Source organism: Petaurus breviceps, unplaced genomic scaffold, assembly GCF_028583685.1.
Source record: "Petaurus breviceps papuanus isolate PSGF00001 unplaced genomic scaffold, PetGlider_PUasm1.0 221, whole genome shotgun sequence".
Classification (NCBI taxonomy): Eukaryota; Metazoa; Chordata; class Mammalia; order Diprotodontia; family Petauridae; genus Petaurus; species Petaurus breviceps.
The window spans coordinates 2,409,657-2,434,740 of NW_027185877.1; the positions used below are offsets into that span (position 1 = coordinate 2,409,657).

At 36.0% G+C, this 25,084-nt stretch overlaps 1 protein-coding gene across 1 annotated transcript in view; it reads right to left on the bottom strand.

The window, feature by feature from the left end:
* The window catches only part of PTPRQ (protein tyrosine phosphatase receptor type Q), a 291,670-nt gene that overhangs the window by 89,376 nt on the left and 177,210 nt on the right, over nt 1–25,084 (bottom strand). Inside the window, exons 27-28 of the mRNA XM_069094772.1 lie at nt 19,362–19,685; nt 2,334–2,455 (exon numbers count right to left, since the gene is read on the bottom strand). Of these exons, the coding sequence (XP_068950873.1) occupies nt 2,334–2,455; nt 19,362–19,685 (446 nt within the window). The remainder of the gene's footprint in view (nt 1–2,333; nt 2,456–19,361; nt 19,686–25,084) is intronic.

Consider the following 25,084-nt stretch of genomic DNA (forward strand, 5'->3'; position numbering starts at 1 on the left):
ATTTCTTATCATTTCAGAATTCCCATACCTCCAATCAACCAGCTTTTAAACTTTACTTTGATCTTAAAGTAACTTTTAAAATTCATCCCTCCTATCAGTAAATCAGTCAACAAGAAATCATTAAATGACTACTATGCACCAAGCACTGTGCTACGGGCTAGAGATACAAAGGCAGAAAAATAAGTCTTTGCTCTCAAGAAACTCACAGTCTATTGGGGCATACAAACAGCTATGTACAAACAAGATGTGTAGAGGAGAAATTGGAGATGATCTCAGAGGGAAGGTACTAATATTTAAAAGGCCTAAAAAGGGCTTCTTTCAGTGGTGGATATTTAACTGACTTAAAGGAAGACAGAAATCAGAAGGCACATACATATACATATATATATATGTATACACACATAAACATACATATATACATATATATGGAGAGGAGGGAGGAGGGAGAAGGGAAAGAAAGAAGTAGAGAAAGAGAAAGAGGGAGAGATACACACCCATACCCATATGTAGAGAGAGCTAAGGCTATGTAATAAACAAGTCTGAAAATTAAAAGGGATGCCAGAGAAGATTTTAGTGGAAATCTATTTCTAAAAATTATTTTAGGAAAATCAATGAAATTCCAAAAAGAATAATTTGTTTGACTTATTTTTTTTTTTACAAGACTGGAGCTCAAGAAAGAGTAGAATGCATTCAGCCTTAATTCTAAATCCCAATCTAGGCTGAATCATCAGAAAGTGAACTGGGAATATTTTTCTTTAACCATGTTCATTCATTTCTCCCTAATCTGAGTCTTATGATTGGGGTGGGGGGAATAACACTGAGTGAAGGTTTCCTCTTCTCCCATCTAATTCCTGAACGTTGACTCCATCTGGCTCATTGGCAGTGTTTCTCTGGCATGCATTCTAACTTTAGAGCTAGGCGCTGATTTGTGTACTCTTTAATTCTTTAAGGCATGTTTCATGCTAAAGATCCTAAAGAAAATAGAGCAGCTCTGGGGTCTAGTAGGCATTCAGTCCCCCAGACTGTTCCAGCAAAAAAATAAAAATAAACAGGCTCTTGAGTGAGAGGAGCTAGGTTCAAATTCTGCCTCGGAGGCTTATTACTTAGGTGTCCTCAGGACAGTCACTTAATCACCCCGATACTCTATAAAATTAAAGGGTTAAACTGGGTGACCTCTGAGGTCCCTTCCAACTCCAGATTTATGATCCCATGACTTTAACAGTTTTGGGGATGAATCAGCGAATTCCTTTTTGCTATTTGCCAAGTTTACCTTTTTAACATTACATCAGAAATTCCATCATGCTTAAGAAAATGGTCTTGAAATATTTCAAATGTGCATGATGTTTTTCTTCATTAAACCCTATCCAATCCTAGGAGATGCAAAATAGTTTCAACTGCAGTAGCATTTTTCTTTCCCTTGTCTTTACTCCAATGTATCAAGCTCAGGTAAAGGAGATCCTGGCTTCTTGATGGTGACTCTCATGAAAGACCAATTATAGTTGGTCCTAACGAGTGCGAAAGATTTGAGGATGAGCATGGGACAGACTATATATAGCTGTTCTCCATGGAGCAGCCCAGTTAAGCTTGGTGGAGTGCTGCTTATGAGTTAAGTAAGCTTTTCAGCTAAAGCAGCTCAACGAATCATTCAACAAGCATTGATTAGGTACCTAACAGAGTATTCACAATATGTTAGCAAAGGGTATAACTCCTGAACAACTCACAGATTTTCCAAAAACTTAACTGAAGTACCTTTGAAGCTTTCATGTTTCAGGCACTAATCTGTTTCATTGGTCACCAATACCAGAGAATTTATGACTTTGTGGCCAACCTGCCTTTCCATGCTTAGCTAGCCGAGCAGACACAATCTGCTTCTAGATTGTGTTTCAAGGTGTTCCACCATCATAGAGGTGGAAATATTTTCTTTTGATGGCATTTCCTTCATGGACATTGGTATATCTACATACCATAGTAAGATAGCAAACTCTTCATTAATATTAATTAATTTAGCTGAGTTGAAACACATTTGCAGTAAGAAAAGAAATGGGAACCAAAAGTAATGAAAGAAAACATGCTGTTCTGGCAAGACATTCATTTTTCATTGGAATGAAGATTAGATATCTTATCCACTAACACAGATGGTATTATCCCCATGTTTTTAAGTGAACAGAGCAACAGAATAAAATAAAGTAATATATAAGATCATAGAGAGCAATGAGTTTGGAAATATAAGCCTTATTATAATTTGTTTTAACATTTACTTATAGAATATAAACCTAATAACTGACCTTGATATACATTATCATCACCCTGTGAATAAATGAGGAAAGTCTTACCGACTTAATGTCTATAAGGTAGAAGGTTGGTCCAGTGAGAGCGGCAGGTTCATTCCAACTGATATTAATACTATAAGGTGAGGTAGCTACTACATTGACATTTTCAGGAGGCCCATCTGGAGCTGTAAAAATGAAAACACTCTTAGTCTCTCCTGCTCAGAATGAGCAATTTTAATAAATGAAATAAAAGATAAGAGAAACTCATTTTGATTACAAAAAATCATCTCCAAAATTGTTATGCTATATTCTATAATATTTCTTTCTTGAAAGTTGAACTATATTAGATAAAAATATTTAAAACTTCAAAAATATACATTTTCATATAAAAATCATGCCTGCTGCTAAGATCTTATTTTTTTCAGAATGAATCCTGCCCCATCCCTCCAAAATTGTTTGAAGATAGGACTTGGAAATGTTTCATTCACATAGTATATGTAGACTCAAATTTAATTTGAGAAAGGATGGCTGGGAAATACATAAAGCACAGAATTATACTAGTTAACTATGTTTCATATTTACTATGGATAAAGATAGAGATTAGACTTGTAGTTTCATTGGTATGTCACGACTGGGTGAGGAAACTCCCTCTATCAATGCATATTGGTACATTATCTGAAAATTATAGTCTTATGGAGTTGACTATAGTATTGAGAGGCAGCTAGGTGGGCCTTGAGTCATGAAGAACTGAGTTCAAATCTGGATTCAGACACTTATCAGGTGTGTGACCCTGGGCAAGTCACTTAACTGTATTTGCCTCAGTTTCCTCATTTATAAAATGATCTGGAGAAGGAAATGACAAACCGCTGCAGCATCTCTGTCAAGAAAACCCCCAAAGGGATCACCAAGAATTGGACGTGACTGAAAACCACTGAACAAAAACAATAGATTACTAAGCAGTTAAGTGACTTGTTCCAGGTTACACAGTGAGAAAATATGAGAGGCAGGACATAAACTGAAGTCTTCCTGTGTGCTACACTTAAATCTCTTCATATTTGTTGTCTTCTGAATATGAAATGAGTTGAACATATTGTTCTTACTTGGTATTTAGGAAATGAATTGTTTATCAGTCTTTTGTGTAACCAAAGAAATATCAAAGAATTGTTGAATAGAGCTGAAACTAGCAATTTCAGCGCCCAAGGCAAGAATCAAGAAATATTCTTGGAGCAAGTATTGCTGGATATGTATGAATGGTGCATTAAAATCATATTTGTAACTCATGATGTGAAAATAATATAAAGTTAATTAAAATGAATTTAGTTGAGTAGGATGGATAATTAGTTATTATGGCAGATTCCATGGTTCTGCAAGAGCACATGTATTAAATTTTTATACACTAGATTTGCCCTGGAGGAAAAGCCTCTATTACCTCACCCTTTGTCACAGCTCTGCTTATAGGGCCTTAGTGAAAAAATGTAGGGCCAATGTGGAAGAAGTTGGAAGGGGTCTTCCTAATTAAATATTTATGGTAAAACTTTAAAGTGACCTTTATGCCTTTCCAATTCTTCCCCATTTATTTGCCTAATGTTTTTGGTTTTGCACCAAACCTAAGATTTTATTGGTATAGTAAAGTCCTGATGAGGAAGCTCCCTTTACCAATGAAGACTGGTACCTCATCTGTAAATTATGGCCTTAGAGATTTGCCTGGGGCAACTTGTCTTTCTAGCTCCAGAGCCAATCCTTTATTCACTGACCCACTGTCATACTATTCTTCTTAGCTACCATGGCTAGCAATAAAAATCTTTAGAAAAACTCCAAAATTTGCTTCAGGAAACAGGAATTGAAGTAATGGAGAAACTTTAAGAATGTGTTGTACTTCATGGGGGAATAAAACCCAGGTTGGAAATAACAGGTGGTACAGAAATGGAGGGTATGGAAACAATGTTCTGGAATCCTTAGAAGAGAAGAAAGTAGATAAGAGGAAAGTTGGTGGAATTAGGCAGCCCCCTTAGCCTTATAATTCACTAGAGTTGTTTTAATCTCTTTCCTTCATCTTCGCTATTCTCCCTCATTCCCAGATATCTTGCTAGAGCTCCTAAAACTGCTCCCATGTAGTAGGTGGATAAAAGACTTACCTTCAGTGATTTGCTTTTGGTATTATTCCTATATCAGAAGTGGGGAAGGTGAAAGAAGAGAGGTGATTTGACCCTATGATAGCTAATAAAAATGTGTTCTGAACATTTCAGCATAGAACTAAATGCATTTTCCTCACAGAAAAATTATATGCATAGTATGGGTGTGTGCATGCATGTGCATGTGTGTGTACATGTGTAGATGTGGGTGTACATGTACAAACAAATAAATAAATATTACACATATGCCAACTAGGTGGTGCAGTAGATAGGGAACTGTGCTTGGAATTGGGAAGACACATCTTCACAAGTTCAAATCTAGCCTTAGACACTTATTAGCTGTGTGACCCTGTGCAAGTTACTTTACCCTGTTTACTCCAATTATCTGTAAAATGAGTTGGAAAAAGAAGTGGCAAACCTCTCTTTCATCTTTGCCAAGAAAGCCCAAAATGGGATCACAAATCAGACACAACTGAACAATTAGATGTGTGTATATGTATATATGCAAGTGTATATATTCATGTATGGTATATGTGTGTGTATATATATATTCTCATGTAATGGAAAGCACATATGGTTTGGGTTCTGTAAATGCCCCTTCTTTTAGTCAATCAATAACCATTTACTAAGTGCCTACTATGTGCCACACATTATGTTAAGTGCTGAATGAAAATAGACAAGTCATTTATGCTCTCTGGGCTCATTCCTTCATATGAAAATGAGATAATAATTGCATTCTCTATTTCAAAGGATTGTCATCAAGGAAATGGAAAAAAATGGAAGAAATCTACAAAGAACATTTCAACAAAGTATTTTCCCCTTCAAGGTAATGGAACCGAATGCACTTGGACCCTAACATTACAGTCAACAAAATGTTTACACAGAAGTTAGAAATGATGTGAAAAAGAAGGAAGCTTGGAAAATCAGTCAGATTGGATCAAGTGCTTATAGAGCATGTCTGTGCTGAAGGTGATACAATTGGGAAGGCACTGAGAGACTTATGTATAAGGTATCTAAAGGAGGGGAAGAGGACAAAATTGTGGACCTTACTCTATAACCCCCTAAAGAAAATGAAAATGACCAAGTGAACATCAGTAACTACCAAATAATTTGCTTACCTCCCATTTATATAAAATCTTGACTAGGGTCTTATGTTCTCTGAAATAAAATCCCATAGAACCCAAGCCCATAATGTCATTGAAGAATTGAATTGCATTGAACTGATACACAGATGCTCAAATCAGTCTATAATCTCATCAATTTGGAATGTCTTCAACAGTAAGACTGATTTAGAGAATATAATATCTCGTTGCTATTGTGGTTTGTTGATTAAAAACACATCTGATGTATGGAAATGGTTATACAACTATGGCACATTAATATAATAGACTAATATTATATCATAAGAAATTATGAAATGGACAGTTTCAGAGGAAACAAAGACCTGCATGAGCTGTGGTAGGATGAAGTGAGCAGAAGTAGGAGAAAAATTTATAGAATGATGGCAACACTGTAAGGGAAAACAACTTTACAAAACTTTAGAATTTTGGTCAATTAAATGATACACTGCAATTTCAGAAGACCAAAGAAAAAGCATAATGCTTCCTTTTACACAGGAAATAAGATGCATTTTTGGACATGACTAGTATAGTAATGTTTTGCTTGGCTACAAATATTTGTTGGAGGGTTTTTATTTTTAAATTGGGGAGCAGAAGTAGAAGAGAAAATTATTGCATATTAATTAAGAAGACAATAAAATGATGTTTAAAGAATTTGTTTCAGCAGAAGAAAATTTTACCTTGAAGGCCCTCCCAGCCATATACCAAGATCATTTGAGACTCCTTAGAAGTAACAACAGAAATCACCCTGTTGAATAACAACCGATAAGGTATAAAACGGGGTATATTTGTATATAATGGGGTTTGCCACAGTGATAGAGGAGATCCAAAGCAAGTACAGGAGGGATTCCATGTGGATGTGAAGGTGCTACAGATGATGTTGTTTTTAGATCAAATTGTTTTCATTGTATTAAGCTGTAAAGTATTACAGACACTCCTAGAAAAGATGTGCAATAATTCATGGGAATTTGGATAATCCATCCACACAAGAAAAAACAAGCGGAAAAATAATGTCTATTGTCCAGATTTCATTATTAATTTTAACAGATGTCCTATTTTGCTTGTATAGTAGTAGGTATGCATTGGACAGACAAAACTGATGGGCAATTGAGCTGGGGCCAGAATTTAAAAAAAGAAGAGGGAGTGGAATCAATTGCTTTGGAGAAATTGCAAATGTCTTTTACTGACTCCAAGTTTCCTATGAAGGCAAAAACCCAACTTTTTCTTTAAACTAAAATTGAACTAATGCTGCTCCATGGTGACAAGATCTGGAATATCACTGCTTCTTAAGAATTAAGGACTAATATGATTCAGATAAGGCAACAGAAAAGAATATGGTGGGTGTGAGAAGGTTGTAACAGATAAAGAATGAAGAACACCAAAGAACATGAGAAAAGGAGGTCATGAGAAATTGTATGAGAGGAGGAGAAGATGGGCTAGTCACATGTCAAGAAAAAGACAAGTGCTCCATTGCTACAGTCACAAAGTCTAGATAAATCAATGAAAACTTCTAACACATTAAATGGATACTCTGTGATGAACTTTTTCAGAGAACATGGACAAGAATTGTACAAGATTGGCAAGTATGGATGGGTTGTAAACTTCCTTGTTGAAGACAGATCCCAAATTGATGAAATCATAGACTGATTTGAATTTCTCAGTACCAATTCAATGTCATACTTTAAGGACATAATAGGCTTGGAATTTTATTGGCTGGGCTGAGAATCTGTTATTTTTATAAAATAGATCCTATGGTAAAAGATGCTTGGGGTTTCCAACCACTGATCTACATATAAACTTTTGGGGATCTCCCACTTATAAATTTAAGACTGCCTATATGTCTATGTTGATATCTATTCTATGTCTACGTCTTTATTTATATTTCACCTGGTTGAAAGAAATAAGATTTCAATGAAGCATTTATCTCATAGAAACAGTCTGAAAAATGTTTAGTTCATCTAAAATGTCTGAGCTAAAAATAAAATTAATAGTTATTTATTTCACTTGATTCCTGGCAAACAAAACAATAATTTATTCACCTGAAAAACAAAATTTTCCAATTTTTTCAGGCATATATCCTTTGGAATGCATCAAATATGTCTGTGTGCATACATACAATATGATCATCGTTTCCTTTTCTTTCATCATAGTGTACATTAAAAGATTATTAGTTAATCAATTAATAAGAGCAGGAAATTGAAGTCTTGGATAGCTATTAACCCAAAAAAGAAAGTTGAATTGTGATAAGATGATGGGAAATTGAAACTATGCCAATTTAACTGCTTTGGAACTAATAAACATCTTTGGAAGACTTTGTTTGTCCCTCTAGAAACTGTCACATATTGATTTAGCATTGTTTGTGAAATGAGTCTAGTCAGTAATGGGCCAAGATATCACTATACCCTTTCTCTTATAAATCACAGCAATTTACTCAGTAGGAATGACCTACCCTTATTCTCTCATTCCCCTATAATCCAATCACTTCCTCTCATAAGCACTTTTCTCCTGGTTTTCACAATAATGCATTTTCTGTAACTAATAACCATCATTTCCTGATTATCATGCTTCTATCCTTGCACAGGAATGTAGATCTTATGTGGGTCAGGGTCAGCTTTCCCATCCATCTGTGTCCTCATGCTAAGGCAGCAGTTAAGTGTGTCAGCTGAAAGGTGAGTCTGGATTGCCCATCATTTAACATAGTTCTTACACAAAGTTCAAATACCCCAAGTCTATATCACTTTGACTGAGAATTGCCAAATCGTGAAGACTCCAGAATGATGGGACTTTGGGATTCAGTAGATTCTAAGTCTTTTGGTCATTTTTCCTCCTGTGAATTTCTAGAATCTAATTTAGTGATGGAAAAATAAGGCATCATTATACTCACAGTATAATGTTAATAATAATAATGCTAGTAAAAGGTGAGAATGAGAAAACACAACAGTAGTAGCAGTAATAGTAGTAGTACAAGTAGTAATACTAGGAAAAATGACAACAAAAATAGGAAGAGAATAGAGACCTGCCTTGGGGCTATTTCTATATGAACTCCATCCAAAAAAGATTAGAAGAGAAAATAATAACAAAATTAGCTCACATATATATGGTGCTTTGCAATTTATAAAATGCTTTCCTCAACTTTTTCTCATTTAATCCAGTGAAATAAATAGGCAGTGGCATGCTTGTAAATATTTAACAACCAGCCTTGGGTGAGGGGAGGAGGGCATATATATGCATGACACACTTTTAAATTAAATCTGCATTACTAAAGTTTTCTTCATAACATTCTTGAATCTAGAGACAATCAACAAAACAATAAATCAATCCCTGATTTGCAGCTAGGTTTCTGAGGTATAAATGTTCACAATGGTGAAAATTTAATAATTGACTCTTGAAAGTCAGTTCAAGCTGGCTCTATCATACTCCTGATTTATGGCAACTATATTATCATCTTCACCCCCTTAATAGAAGAAATGCCCAATTTCTGGAGAGGCAAAATAACTTGCTTAAGGTTATTGTTGTTTAGTCATTTCAGCCATGTCTGACTCTTCATGATTCCATTTTAGGGTAGAGTTACTAGAGTGATTTACCATTTCCTTCTTCAGCTCATTTTACAGATGAGAAAACTGAGGCAAACAAGGTTAAGTGAGTTGCCCAGGGTCACAGAGCAAGTAAGTGTCTGAGACCAGGTTTGAACTCAGGAAGATAAGCCTCCCTAACTCCAGACCCAGAACCCTATCCACTGCCCCACCTAGATGCCTATGTTCAAGGTTATTGAGGTAATAAGTGGAAAATCCAGGACCCAGGACTTGAATCCAATCTCCTTGAACCCCAACATTTTTGACATAGACTTTCATCACTGGAGAGTTGGGAGAGGGTCAGTTATTGTGCCTTAAAGATTTAATGTAAATATTAAAATTAAATGACTTGAAAGCAACTTAAAGTATAAAATTCATATCTCCATTCAAGGCCAAGCTCAGATGTCTGTCACCTTTTACAAGAAGTCTTTTCTGACCCTCCAATTGATAGGGATCCCCTCCTCTGAAATTCTTTTATATTTACTTCCTATATATTTTGTATTAATTGTCTGTTTATATGTGGCTTTTCTTTAGTTGAATGCAAAATCCTTTGAAGGCAGTGACTGCAGTTTTTGTATCTGAATATCTAGTATCCATGCCTAGCAGTCAGTCAACAGCATTTATAAAGCACTCAGTATATGCCAACCACTGTGCTAAGTTTTGGTAACACAAAAAATACCACTAAAAAATAACAAAATCACTTAATAAAATTCTTGTTGCAAGTGATTTATAGAAGGATTTGAACTTTATATAGCTGTACGAGTAAAAGTTCACTTATGAGGCTTCTAACAAATGATGACCTCCAGGCATTCATAAATAGCTTACTTTTTGCTAATTTATGGATTCATTAAAACTAAATGCAAGCACCACTTGGACTATAGATTATGGAACCCACTAAAATATGGGATCCCTCTGGACTTCATCTCCTCCTGAGTCTTGTAATATCAGGGGATCCCATCTCATTTTTATAAAGTATACCTACTGAGAGTCATTTTGAGCTTAGATGACTCATTAGGACACAGGACATAAGTTAACAGAATGGTTTAGGAGAATATAATGTCTCTAATACTTCTGATGCCCTTAGGAATGTCAGCAATTTGATTTAGCGTAATGATATCAGTCAAAGGTTTCATCCTCAACAGGCTTGAGTTGGTACAGTGGAAAGTGAGATGAATTTGTAGTCAGAAGACCTGAGTTCCAAACCTGGTTCTGTCTCTTGCTGCCTGTGTGACCTCCCTTGGCCTCAGTTTTCTCAACTGTAAAATGAAGGGATTGGACTAGGTGACCCCTAAGGTCCCTTTTAACATTAAATCTATGATCTTATGATCTCATGACCTCTAAGGTCCCATTAAGCTTTAAATCTAGGAACCTATGAAAACCATGGTGATCAGGTGTCCCTTGTCTTTGTACATTGATTCCAAAGCTAAAATGGGGGCTACATTTTTGTAATACAATGACTTCACGTTTCCTATCATTGTTAAAATTCTAATTAAGTGTGTTAATGTCTGATTTCTCTGCAGCAATACCATAGAATGGAAATGGAATAAGCCCAAGTATATGTTGGCTAAGATTATTTAATGAGTACTAAGTATAAGTCAGTTTTTCATTAGCATAAAATGGTTTTAATGGTTGCCTTTTCTGTGGTTAATCTGAAGCTATTTCATTGACTAAAGTAAAATGTTATTCTTTTAATACTGCCTAGTATCAAATGAACACTTTCCTGAATCATATAGAATGGACAACTAATTATTAATCCTTTTCACTCAGAATCCAAATAATACTTTGTTGCTAGCACAGTGTAAAGACTAATAAATGTACAACTTGAGACTTCAATTCTCAAATAAAAGACAAATATGTCATGATTATCAAATTTGCATATAACACAAAGCTGGAAGGGACGGCTAATATCCTGGATGATACAATCAAAATACAAAAATCTCCACATACTAGGATGATGGGATAAATCCAACGAGATAAAATGCAGTATTGATAAATATAAAATCCTGGAATTAGGTCCAAGCAACAATAACCACTACACAAATATAAGACAAGGCAGACGTAGCTAAACAATAATTTATATGAAAAAGATTTGGGGTTTTTGATAGTGTGGAAGTTCAAAATGAGTCAGTAGTTTGATGTGGTACTCTAAAAAAATTAAAAAGCTACAATTATTAAGTATAATATCCAGAAAGTGGTAGGTGATGTTCTTCCTACACTCTTCTCTAACCAGTGTATAGCTGGAATATTATGTTGGGTTCTAATTGCTACATTTCAGGATGCACATGTGCAAACTAGACCATCCCCAGAGGCAGGTAACCATTATAACAAGATGGGTTGGATAACACAACATGGTGTCATTTGAAGACTGGTTGATGAAGGATAGCTTTAGTCTCAATAAGCAAAAACATAGGACAGTGCCATGACTGCAGGCTTCAAACATTTTAAGGACCATCATATGGAAGAAGAATGGCTTATTCTGCTTAATTTCAGGGGACTGAATTAAGAGCAATAGGTAAAATTTACAGTGAGATAGCTTTTGGCTAGTAATTTTCACTGTCCCAAAAGAGAACAGGAAATGTGTGTTTTTGAGTGGAGGTTAGGTGACCTTCAGTGAAGGATACTGATGACAAGATTCATGCTTCAGGAAGGAGCTAGGAAAGATCTCTGAAGTCCCTGACAATTAGATTAAATGCCTTTTAAAGGAAGCTTTTCCTTCCTTCTTTTTTCTTTCCCTCCTTCCTTCCTTCTTTCTTCCCTTCTTTTTTCTTCCTTCTTTTCTTCCTTCCTCACTCCATTTCTCTTTTCTTCCTCTTTTCTTCTCTCCCTACTTGTCACCTTTCCCCCTTCCTTCCACTCCTTCCCTCCTATGCCCTTCTTCTTCCCTCTCCTTCTTTAATTTCATTGATGCAGCAAATTCCTGGTAAGGAAACCTCCCTGTACCAATACAGACCAGTATCTGCTCTGTATTTTATAGTCTTAGAGAGTTGCCTGAGACCATTCTGTAGTTAAGTGATTTGCCCAGGATCATGTGACCAATATATGTTGGAAGCAAGACAGGAAACCACATTTTTCTTTCTCTGACTCAAGCATCATTACACCACCTTCCTTCTTACTTGGTTCATCTTTCTTACTGTTACACCTGAAAAATGGATTTTGCTTTTCAGATGAATTACTGAATGCGTTAAAACTCTAGTTAGAAAAGATACTGGGAAAGCTATAATATAGGTGCTTCTGGGAAGGGACAGAAATGATAAAAATTTTAGATATAATTATCAGTGAATCTCATAGGATGATTCAATTACCCCCCCCCCTCCTTCATTCCAAGTTTAGTTTGGGATGGTATTGCCTGAGGATATCGCTAGCATCAAAAGTAAGGCCAAATCATCTGGAATAATATTAATCCCCTTGGTGCTGCCAGAAACAAAGTTAATTCAGTGCTACCTTTAAGGGTTTGTTGTTTAGTAGATCTGGAAAGATCCTAGGTAGATCTAGTACTCATACAAAAATGACTGTTCTAGGGAAGTTGGGAATTTGGAACCACCCATACATAGCGTAACTGGTGTTTGTCCAAGGTATGTTCCTCATTGATCATATGTGCACTGGAGACACCTGGCACTTGGAGATGCTATGGCAATAACCTTTTTATTATTATTAGAATAAGAGCTGATGACTCAGCAGATCTTTACAAAAAAAGGAATGCTGCCTCTGGTTCTCTTCCATTAAGCCCCCAGGTGGCCACCTGTAATGCTAATACTTCCTTAGGGTATGAGACAACAAAAGCCCTTGCTCCCTAACTTGTCATGTAGCCATGAGCAAATGGCAGCTAGAGTCCTAGGCTGGTCTGAGGCTTGGATTTGGGAATATTTATTCTGCGTTTATTCTGTTCTGATCTTGGCAGAGTATCAATCCTGATATGGATGTGTACAGGTTTCTAAGCCACCTTGTAAGATGAGGTGTTTGGTAATACTTAGTCCTTTGGTAGGAGTCCACTGTCGACAAAGGGAGTTTCTCCATCACAGTGTATGGTCCCTTGAAGGAGGAAGAGCCCAAGCACTTGCCTTAATTGGCAGAAGACTCGAACTAGGAGTTGTTTGGAAAGTACAAAGCCAAGTTTAAATGACAATATCCAAGTAGGCATTTAACAAATACTTGTTGATTAATTGACATTTGACTACAATTTACATTGTCCTATAATCTGGTTCATGTTCCAAAATTCATTATTCAACTTCCCTGCAGACTGGAGCAGCAATTATAAGAAATGCTACTGACTGTTTAACTCTTGTTAGTACAATTATAATTATTATATGTTGTTGATTGTTTAAGTCTTGTCAATGTATTCTATTAGTCTTTTATATCTTTTAATATTTTGTGTGTAAAAAAATAAATACCTGTCCTATACCTTATTTGTATTGTTAACTTAGAACCATTTCTTCCCCTTTTTTAGTAAGAGTTAAATATGCGCTAAACCAAAAACTATTAGAAAATCTTCCCCAGGGGGACTGGGATAGGTTTGCAAAAAGTCAGTGAGAGAAAAGGAGTCTGAGTCTTCTTCTAGATGGTCATGCTTTCCTCAGAACCGAGCCTGTTCTGGACTGTGTGGTGGGGTCTAGAGCAGAGAAGGTTCTCAGGGGATAAAGGAGATAGGAAAGTGCTATAGCCTATTGGGTCCAGCACTGGTTATCAGTCTTAGAGAAGGATGTAGAGACAAAAAGACAAAAAACAAAAAACAAAAAACAAACCAAGATCAAAAAAACATGCTTTGTTCATTTCTCAATCTTCATATTTTTCTACAGCTGAAAAAAGGTTAAATTGGCATCATAAATAGCTGCAAAGAAGAAAATAAGTAAAAGGAAGAAAGATAAAGCTTGTGTATGGAAGGGTTTTGCCTTGCTGAGATTGAGACAGTGGTAAACGGTATTATGGAGTGATTACATGTATAAGAGCATCAGATTTTTCTTAACACTAACTCAGGGGAGCTAGGTTCAAATCTGGTTCCAACCTATTACCATGTCTTACTATAGAAGTCATTTAACCTCTCATTGTCTCAGTTTCCTCATTTGTAAAACATGGGGGTTAGACCTGATGGCCTCCAAGGTCCCTTCTCACTCTCATTCTATCAACCTCTCATTCTATGACCTGAGCCCAAGGAAAGAACCCTCCCAGAGGAATCAAAGTGAACTTGAATGAAGTATGAGAGATGAAATATGAGACTGGAAGGTTAGAGGGTCCATCTGACCCTAAGGAAATGTAATGCAACTGAGTTACAAATTGCCAGTGATCTTTCCCCAAAGAAAGCATGTTAGTTAACACCTTGTTCTGACCTAGTGACCATCCTTATAATGTTTTTGAACTAAAGGACATTCTAGTTTAAGCTTTTTAATCTTTAGTCAAGGAAGAATTTTTGATCAACATGGGTAGGCAAAAAGGTATTCAGGATCTGACTTTACCCATATTTTTTAAAAATGTGATTTCTGCCATTCAGTAAATAGTCAAGTGGTTTCTAATAATTACTCAGTTAACTTTCTACACAAATTAATAATTATCAGCTCATATTTATGTAGCTCTTGAAGGTTAGCAAAGGATTTTTCATGATTTTTCATCATCTGATACCCCTTTGAAATAATAATAATTGTTATTATTCCTATTTTATAGATGAGAAAAGTGAGAAGAATCTGACTTGCTAGGGCCACACTGCTACAAAGTATCCAAGGTACAATTTAAGTGCAGGCCACCCTGACCTCAAGTCCAACACTCTATTACCCAGTTTTTCTAGATGTGAATTGTTTTATGTTGTATTTTTCTTCTCTCCCTGTAATGTGATTATAATTGAATGGTGACCTAGATTAAGAAATTGTTCTTCCTTTTTGCTCAGTTCCTAAGTCATCTGGGAATTTTTATATGACATAATTATGCAAATTAATATCCAATTATTTTACCTCACTTATTTGTTCATGTCAATTTCTGTCAGGCTACTAAGACAAAATTAAGAAATATTATTTATGCCTTCCAATGTTCTCGATAATTCTTGAATTATTATTCCCTGAATACATTATTAAATACTTTATCCTGAGTTTTTCAGAACATTAACTTAAAAGATGACAACATAATTAGCAAAACGGATAGGCTTATGGGAAATTTTAAGAGCTAGGAATGTAGACATTGAATAAGAAAGGACTCAGAAGTCTTACTGTGGCACCTACCATTCAAATATTAGTATGGCACAAGATTGAGAAAAAAGTAGGTTTAAAATGGGCATTTTTCCACAATGCAATTTTTTAAATGTCAAAGGAAAAATACGACTGTGTAAAGATAAGAATTTTTGTCAACTATCTCCCTTCACAAGGACTGTGACCAGTAGTGGAAATGAAGAGCATGTATGGGAACCCAGTTCTGAGACCTCCCAGCTCTACCAATATGGAAGTCATTTAACAGTTTTCAACTAAGTTAATCATGGTACAGCGGGGTTCCCAGAGCAAACTATTTCCATGTCCAGGGAGAAGTAAGTAGACTCTGGGAGATCCGGCATCTCATGATAGACTTCTCTGATTCTGAAATTCTCTTTCCCTATCTCTTATTATGCACTTTCAGGTCTAGTCCTTTCATTGCATTTTATTGTCTTTGAAAAGGGGCAAATTTCACCTGCCTCACTTATGGATCTCGCCATACTTAAGGCACATAACATAGTTTTCTTTTCATACAAAATAAGAGTATCAACTAATAGGAAGGCATAACTTCATCAAGAATTTAATATTTCTCCTGAATAAAATAATTTCATAGAGGAATTCTCCCTCTTTTGAGATTTCTCTCCATTTTTAGAGCATAAAGTCACATTCCTTAGAAACTTCTTTGATGAGGAATGTTCTGTTGAATTTTTTTTTTTTTACCCAACAGATGTTTGGGTAGTTAAAATTCCTCATGAGTATGGTATCCTGTGGTTTTCACAACCTAAGTGCTGCCCCAGGAGTTTCGCTGCTTGCTGTCTCCCAGTCCTGGTGGTCCATAGGAGACGTGTATTAGATTTGTCCTTTCTCTCCATACTCATTTTAAGTCCTTGCTCTTTTAGGAGTTGTGCAGTTCCTCAGCATTACAAATAACTATTTCATGTGTTAGACAGATTGCTCAAATCCTACTTTTTTAGCTCCACCCATCATAAGAACTTGCTTTTATATATGGTGGCGAGTCATTAGTGGGCCTAAAATTCAAATTGCATAAAAATCTGCTAGTCTTTGTTATCTGTAATAGAGAATTTCTATCATGTTGTTCTTGGGGAGGTAGTGGGGGTAGGGCATGGAGGATAAATGATATCTATGTAGACTTTGTGTCTATATATCATAAAAAGAAAAAAAATAGATAATTAACTAGATAACAGGAAAATAATCCATCATCAGCCCATTTGTCTGCATTGTGGGGTGAAGGAAATAGTTTTTAACTCAACCAAATAATGCTTCAATTTTCTATTCCATTTTGAAACTGTAGAAGGAGACCGAGTAGAAAAATATGGGGACCTGTGCACTGGACAGAGTCAGATAACATACATTTGATTCCAGTTTTCCTACCTATCGACTGTACAGTCTTGAGAAAATCACTTAATATCTCCAAGTCTTGGTTTCCTCATCTCTAAAATATGTCTAACAATAATAATACTATTATCTACTTTACAATATTGTTGCGAAGGTCAATGAGACAGTATATGTATGGCATTACCTAACCTGTTATTTTTATCTTAATTGAAATTCAGTATCTAAATTTGTGCAGTAGATCTTCAAATAGTGTTTTCCTCCTGAATATATTAATTTTAATACACAAATTCTTTTTAAAACTTATTTATGCTATTTCAGAATCTTGTACTGTGATGACTTTACCATTGAAAACGAAGAGTCATGTATTATGATTATATAAAAATTGGCTTTTCTCATCTAGTCAACAGTCTATACCAATTTTCCAGATCATTCCAAATTCCATATTTCTTCTGTTATCAGAAAGATTATGTGCTGTACTCATGCTACCCAAGGGATTGGCCATACTTGACCTTGCCATTACCTAAAAGTATTGAGTTTCCTTTTTCAAAAACTCCAAAATTCCTGTATCTGATCATCATTTTTTATCATTACATCTCTACCTATTTCTTACTTCTTTCAAACCTTAAATCCATCCCATGACCTCTAATTCCCCAGCTCCTCACTGCTTTGCCAGACTATTTGTTCCTTCTCAATCATGACTACTTGGTCAATTAGGACAACTTTACACTATCCTCTACTCTCAAATGCCTTGTTCCCTTGTGCTATTGCCCTTCTTAAAGAATCAACTACTCTTTCTATGCCTATGATTCCCAGATCATATACCCAGCCCTAGTTTCACTCCAGGGCTCCAGGTTTCTTCAACAACTGCCTATCCATTATGGACTGGATACCCTATAGGCATTTCAAACATGGCATTTATAAAATAGAAATTATCTTTTTTTCCCCTAAAGCCATACATTTTCCAAACTTCCCTATATTATTAAGGGCACTTCTTCCCATCTTTCTAATCAACCAAGATTTCAACCTCTGTGACATTCTCAATTATTTATTCTCTTTGCCCTTTCTCACCCCCACCTTTAGTTGCCAAACCTCTGGAATAATCTGTGTCTTCAATCAAACTGCTACAACCTTAGTGAAGGTCCTCATCAACTCATCTCTATACTACTGCAATAGCTCTTGAATTGGTCACCCTACCTCAAATCTTTCTCCTCTCTAATCCATCATCCACACAGTCACCAAAGTGATTTTCTTAAAGCCAAAGTCTGACCATGTTATTCCCCTGCTCAACAAGCTACAATGGCTCCCTATTATCTTAAGAACCAAGTGGAAGTTCTTTATTAGTAAAAACTCTTCATTTACAAGCTGACTTCTTCCTGGCTTTCCAGTCTCAGCCTTCCCAGTCTCTTTGTCTTTCTGTCTGTCTGTCTTTGTCTGTCTGTCTCTGTCTCTCTCTCTCTGTCTCTCTGTGTCTCTCTGTCTCTGTCTGTCTCTCTGTCTCTTTTTCTGTCTCTCTCTGTCTCTCTGTCTGTCTCTCTGTCTGTCTCTGTCTCTGTCTCTCTGTCTGTCTCTCTCTCCATCTCTCTCTGTCTCTCTCTCTGTCTCTGTCTCTGTCTCTCTGTCTCTGTCTCTGTCTCTGTCTCTCTCTCTCTGTCTCTGTGTGTGTGTGTGTGTCTGTCTCTCTCTCTCTCCACACACACACATATCATTCTTCTCAACACATTCTATTATTTATCCTACTTGGCTGTTCCTGACATGACACTCCATCTCCCATCTCCATGTCTCTGCACTGACCTTCCTCCATACCTGCAATGTTCTCTCTGTTCCCACTGTTAAAATCCTTACCTTACTTTAAGATAGTTCAAACACCTTTTTTTTCTGCAAGAGGCTCTTCCTGGTTCCTCCCCTGCCCCACCCTACCCCTAGCTTCTATGGAATTTCCTTCAATAGAGAGGTTAAGTGATTTACAGAGTAAATCATATGGTATACATATATGTCTGAAATAGAATTTGAACCTAGGTCTTCCTGACTTCCTCTCTAGTACTCTATCCACTACATCAGTCACATCAAATTCAAATAGAATCAGATCCCTGCTACCTCACATTGACTTAGAACACCAAAAATTAACATTATTTACATTGTATTGTGTTTTTATTAAATGTTTCCCAATTTTGTTTTAATCTAGTTCTGATTAATTGGGGAGTTTTGTCAGCCAAGAGTTTGATTCCTCTTTACTTACAATAATCATGCTTCCTCTTCCAGTTCATACTATATATAAACACATACACAGTATGAACTATGATGAACAAGGGTTGGCTGTAGAGACAGAAAATTTTCTTGAAAATAAGAGTAGCTTAAATAGATTTAACTATAAGGGCTTATCCTTTAAGCATGTGCAGCTATTTCTTGCCTTGTTTTAATTCAAGAAAGAACAAGGATGACTCATTGATGGGTTATGATCAACAGCCTTCTATTAGGTTGCAGATTTGGAAGAACTCACAACTCAGGCTGCTGAGCAAGAACTGTGAACACATACAAAATGGCTGGTCTACCCACACCTTGTGGATTTTTTTCTCCTTTGTGGTTTTAAGGAAGCAGAGCTACTTAGAATTTGTGCCCTTGAAAAGAACACTACCAGCAGAAACCTTAATGCCTATTTTTTAAACAGAGGATGTGCTCAATATCTTTACACAGCTGTCTCAAATAAAGGCCAACATGAAAATACTATAGCATTACCCAAGCCTTTACTTACGACCAGGGAGAGTTTTTGTGGAAATCCAATTTGAAGTATTGCCGTAGCCGGCATTGGTGCTAGCAGCTACCTGGAATCGATACCATCGGAATTTCTTCAATCCATGTATGGTCTCCTCGAGAAGATCTGGTTCATACAGATAGTGGTTTTGGTTTTCTTCAATGCACTCCTCAGGATCCCAGTCACTGCACTGTGGAGACCTTAGTTGGATAGTAATCTTGTAATTTCGAAAGTAGCCAAGAATAGCATCTGGTGTTACCCATGTCAAAGTTACACTAGTTGCTTGGACATCAGATAAAGTAACATTTCTGGGAGCACTGGGAACTAAGAAATCAAAGAGGAGAAAAAATTTAGGAAGTCATTTGAATCACAAACTTTTTTAAGTAACATGACAAAATAATGTTTTAAATCAAATGGCTATATCTTAAAATGAAGGGACATGTTAAGGAGATTCAGATGCTATTTCCTAAGTTTGTCATTTAGTACTTCAGTGGTTTCATGATCTTATCCATGTTGGCATTCCTTTCATCTGAGCAGATCACACTCCCCTTTGAAAGATAATGCACTGTATCTTACTTCGAATGAGCTAAATGTTCCTTATTTTTCATTTCTCTTAAGATGAAAAGGTTCTTAGGTGAAAGAAACAAAAGAAGGAGCATCAAGACCCAAAGAAAGAGTTAGCTACTAAGGATAAAATTAATTCTGCATTTACATTGAGCCACGGATGACTCAGCCTTGCAAGGGGAGAATTCATCACATCTACTTCCAGCATTAGCAAGAGTTATAGTTGTGCTAAATTATTAATAGATACAAGTTTAAAATGGGGAGTTGTCAGGTGACCCTTCAGGGTGTTAGCAAGCAAAAGAGTTGAAAATTAAGAAACTATGAGTTGAACTATTACTTTAAACACCTGAAAATGATCTGTTTGCTAGCAAAAAGCTGCAAAATCTCATAAGCAAATGTATTTCACCAGGCAACCCATGAAGATGACACAAAATTTTCATTTTCTGAAAAAGACCTTATGTATTCTTATGTAGTGATATATGATGATATACAATGTAGTGATATTTATAAATACATTTCATCAAATATTTGTAGGAAACATTCCTGCTTTAAGTATAGTAAATGTCATTTTAAATAAGAATAAGCTACAAGAGGGTAATTACTAAGTGGATCTAAGATAAATTTTTATAGTTAGGCTCATGTAGATGTGCAAGTAAATCACTGTTGCTAGGAATAGAAGACAATTTTACATCTCATCTAATTCCTCAAGCATGTGGTTTAGTTCTCTATCAAATATTTTCATATAGAAAATGGACATCTACTTCGAAACCATGGACTGACCTCAATACAGCTTTTTGGAGCTAGTCAGTTAGCCTCCTTATGTCTTTAAAAACAATTTTACTCTGATGTTTGGATTTTCCATCACCTTTATTTCCCAATTTCTTTCTCTGTCTCTCTCCCTTTCTCCCTCCCTCCCTTCCGTCCCCTCTGCTCTACCCCCAAATCCCTGTTACCCCCCTAACAAAGAGTAAGACAGAAAGAGGTGGGAACAGCCCTCACTTCAGCCTGGGTGATATATTTCAACATATGCAATGTTTGTTACCCATAGTTCCCAATCTTCTAAAAGAAAGGAGAGAGCATTTCTTTTCATCTCTTCTTTGGGACCAAATTTGGTTTCATGAGTTGTTGTTTTTGGTTATTCTTTTCATTTACATTGTTGCAGTCATATATATTGTACTCCTGGTTCTGCTCACTTCACTTTTATCAGTTCATATGAGACTTCCTGTGCCTCTCTGTATTCTTCATATCCATCACTTTTTATGGCACAGAAACATTTCATTACATTCATAATAATTTTTCATTACACTCATGCTACAATTTGTTTAACCATCTTCCATTTCAACGAGTCTACTTTTCCCCCAATTATTTGCTACTCCAAAAACTGGTCCTAGAAATATTTTGTTGGGTAGGGAGCATTATTGTTGCTTTTTATCTCTGGGTCAAAGGTTATGAATATTTTGTAGATTCCCTATGTAAATGAAATATCTTTTATGTCTTGTCCTGAATAGACATAATCTCTGCACATATGCACCTCTGGCTTGAAACTGTGGGGTTATGGGAAAGATGAAGTAAAGAAAATCAAACAATAAATGATATTATTCATCCAAATATGCTAATTCAAACTGTGAATCATAAGGAACAGGCATTCAAAAAAACAAAATAAAATAATATGTTTAGAAAGAATCTTTAACAAAAATATCACCAAGACATCATCTGTCAAACTTTGCACTGACTCAGTACACATGTATAACAACATACATGTTATTAACCAATGATAAGACATTAAAATAACAGAGAATATTTGTAAAATAATAAATATAGAACATATTTAGTACAGTAATTATCTGAGTGTAACCCAGATCAATTTTATAGCTATCAATGATTACTCCAGTTTCAGTTAATGCTTCCACATATTTATACAGATACTTCATAACTTTTTCTTCCTGAATCTATGATTTTATTGTAATAGGGAATTGCTGTCGTAGAAATTCTTCTTAGCAGTACAATTCACTAATTAGTCTATAACATGGAGCCTCAGAGAGTTGCCTAGGACACTAAGAGGTTATGTGATTTGCACAGTCCCATAGCACTATCTGCGTCAAATGAAGAATGTGGATTCAAGTCTTCTAGAGTCCAAAGCTCACTCTCTAACCAATATATGGACAAGAAATGGTGTCTCTAAAATGTAATGTTGCAAATCTCAATGTTCAATATGAGAGTTAGATATTATCATTCGTCTCTTATTCAATAATAGCAATTGTGGAGAGAGAGAGAAAAGATGATCTCCAGAAGTTTTTTGTTTGTTTTACTTTTGGTCCTAGTAGTTTTTACCCACTTACAATATGCTAGAGTTGAATAAGATCTGGCTTCATATAAATCCATATCTCTCTCTTTACTTGAACTCCTGAATTTCTGGAAGGAATTTAAAAACCATACAAATAATATAAAGACTTCAGAGCATAAAGTTGAATAAGTATGTAGATAATAGGTGATTCTGTATGTAAGTACTCCCTTGCAAATTCCCTTCTTCAAATAAATTAATGTTAAGACTATGCCAGGATTAGAAAAACTTGAAAATAAATGATGACTATATCCATTCATCTATTATTTACTGATAAATTTGGTAGGGATTACAAAGGTGGTTGTTATGATCATCATAATAATATTGTTGCTAAACATAATGCTATGACAATTTAAACTTATTAAGTATTGTCCCTACTACAATCTCTTTCAGGGTAGGGGCTATCACTACAGGTTTATTCCCCTGCACTCACCTAGCATAGAGCCTTGTACATATGGTCAAGCCCCAACATTCACAGTTTAACTTTCATGACTTCTAGAATTCATTTTCACATTCGCATTGGCAACCATGCACATTCCTAGCTATGCACAGTTGGGGAAAAAGTGAGAAGCACAATTGTAATGGGAATGCAAATTTGGAAGATCTTCCCTGCCCCTAGGCTAAAGTGCACCAGGAGCCTGGGGTGGGAGGCTTGTTTTTTCAGTTGATACTTCTTGATTGGCCAGTGGGTCCAAAAGGTTGTTACATTCTCTGAGCCAGGAGAAGGCTATATAAGCCCTGATGTGTAGCTTTGTTTTGGGGGCTCACTTTGAGAAATGTTCTGTGATTTGATCTGTATTCTGGGAAGCCGTTGTCCAGGGCCCCCCTGGCTTTGAAAAACCCAGATGTTGACTGGGTATGGATGTAATGGTTGGACAGTTTGGAAATCTGTCTACTTGATCTATTTCTGTCTTGATAATTCTGCCTGTATACTTTGAAGTTCGGGGTGCTGACCTTTTCTCGTGAACAAGGTAAACGATATATGTCTGACTGATTAAAGTAAGCTTGTTAACCCATTTTGAGTTGCTTTCCTTTAACAAAGCAGATCCAAGAACCTGTGGTAGCAGCAAACCCTGAGGACGCCGGGGTGTTTCTGCTACAACAATGTATACAAGTTTGTGGAGTGGAGTCTTACTAGGTGCTTCACTGGTCTTGTTCACCCCACAATTGTAAAGATTTAGTCATGCATTCAGAGTGTCAGAGGTGATATTGGGACCTCATCAGTCCTGGCATTTTCTGATAACAGTTACTAAAGTCCCAGTCCCCTCTCCCTTGGTTTTCAGAAGGCAGACAAGGTAAAGAGGTTTTCAGAAATATATTATTATCTGAAATAAACTTTATTGAGATATTAGCACAAAAGGTTACAGAATTCTAGGAGATTAGTAGTGTGAAAAATATTTGCATGTTACTAATTTTATTGTGTATACTGCATCTTATAGGTTATTTCATGTTTATTGTATTAGGAAAAGTGCATATTATCAGAATTAATGTCTTCTTATAAACAATTGTGTCCAGAAAAGTATATTTTCAGCAATCTCTAGTGAAAGTTTACAGTTTTTGGTGGTTGCAAGAACTTAGCCTCCTATTTCCCATAGGTTCAATGTAGCAACATTTATGTTTTTTTTTCACTTTCCTTCCATTTTCTAGCAATGTTACTCCTGCAAAAGACCGTGTGAATAATCTATGATTTCGTCCAATGTAGAACCCAACCTGTTGATAACTGAGTATCACATAATAACAAAAAACCCAGCATTAAAAGAGACCTTCGCAGCCATCTAGTCCAGCTCACATTATACACCTGACCAGTGATCATCCAGTGTTTGAATACTGCCACCCAGAAGGAAGCCATTACCTCCTAATGTAACCTGTATGATTTTTGGATAGCTCTAATTTAGATGATAAACTGCAGAGAAGGGACCAGCCTGCATTGGGAGAGGACAAATCCTCATGGCTCTCTTAAGTCATTGGTCCTACCTCTATCCCCATCTCATTTAAAAAAAAAAATATTTCCTCCGCATGTTTGTCAAAATTTATCTCTTTGCAACTTTTACTCAATGCTCATTCTTTTGCTCCTCTAGAGTCAAACAGACAAGTCTAATCTTTCTTCTGTATGACAGTTCTTCATATACTTGTTATTGTGTCCCCCAGAGTCTTTTCTTTTTTGGGGTGACAATTCTCAGTTTTTTCAATTGTTTCTCATATGCCATGTATCCATCTAGAATGGACTTCATCATTCAAATATTTTTCCTTTAGATAGTCTCCAGCTAATCAACTGTAGAGCCTAGAACTGAGCACTATTCTCCAGATATAATCAGATGGTCTGAGCAGGGTAAAACACAGCATTGCTACCATCTTAGGCAGCTAGGGGCACCTTGGATAGAGCACTGTGACTGGAGTCAGCAAGGCCTGAGTTCAAATCCAGCCTCATATACTTATTAGCTATTGGGACCCTGGGCAAGTAACTTAGCTTTTACACAACTCAGTTTCCTCATCTGTAAAATGGGTACGAAAAATCACCCACCTCTCAGGACTGTTATAAGGAAAAAATAAGAAAATATTTGTAAAGTGCTTCACATATCTCAAAGTGCTATTTAAATGCTAGCTATCATTATTACTAGATGTGATAACTCTTCATGGAGAACAAGATCAAATGTGTCTTTTTAGCCACCATATCAAACTATTGACTCACACTGGGCTTGAAGTTCACTAATTCTTCCAGATATTTTAAATAAAAAATTAATTACTAACCATAATTGATATTTAATGATATTTTCCCTGTCTAGTACTTATGAAGTCAGTCTTTAAACTTCTGTAAGAC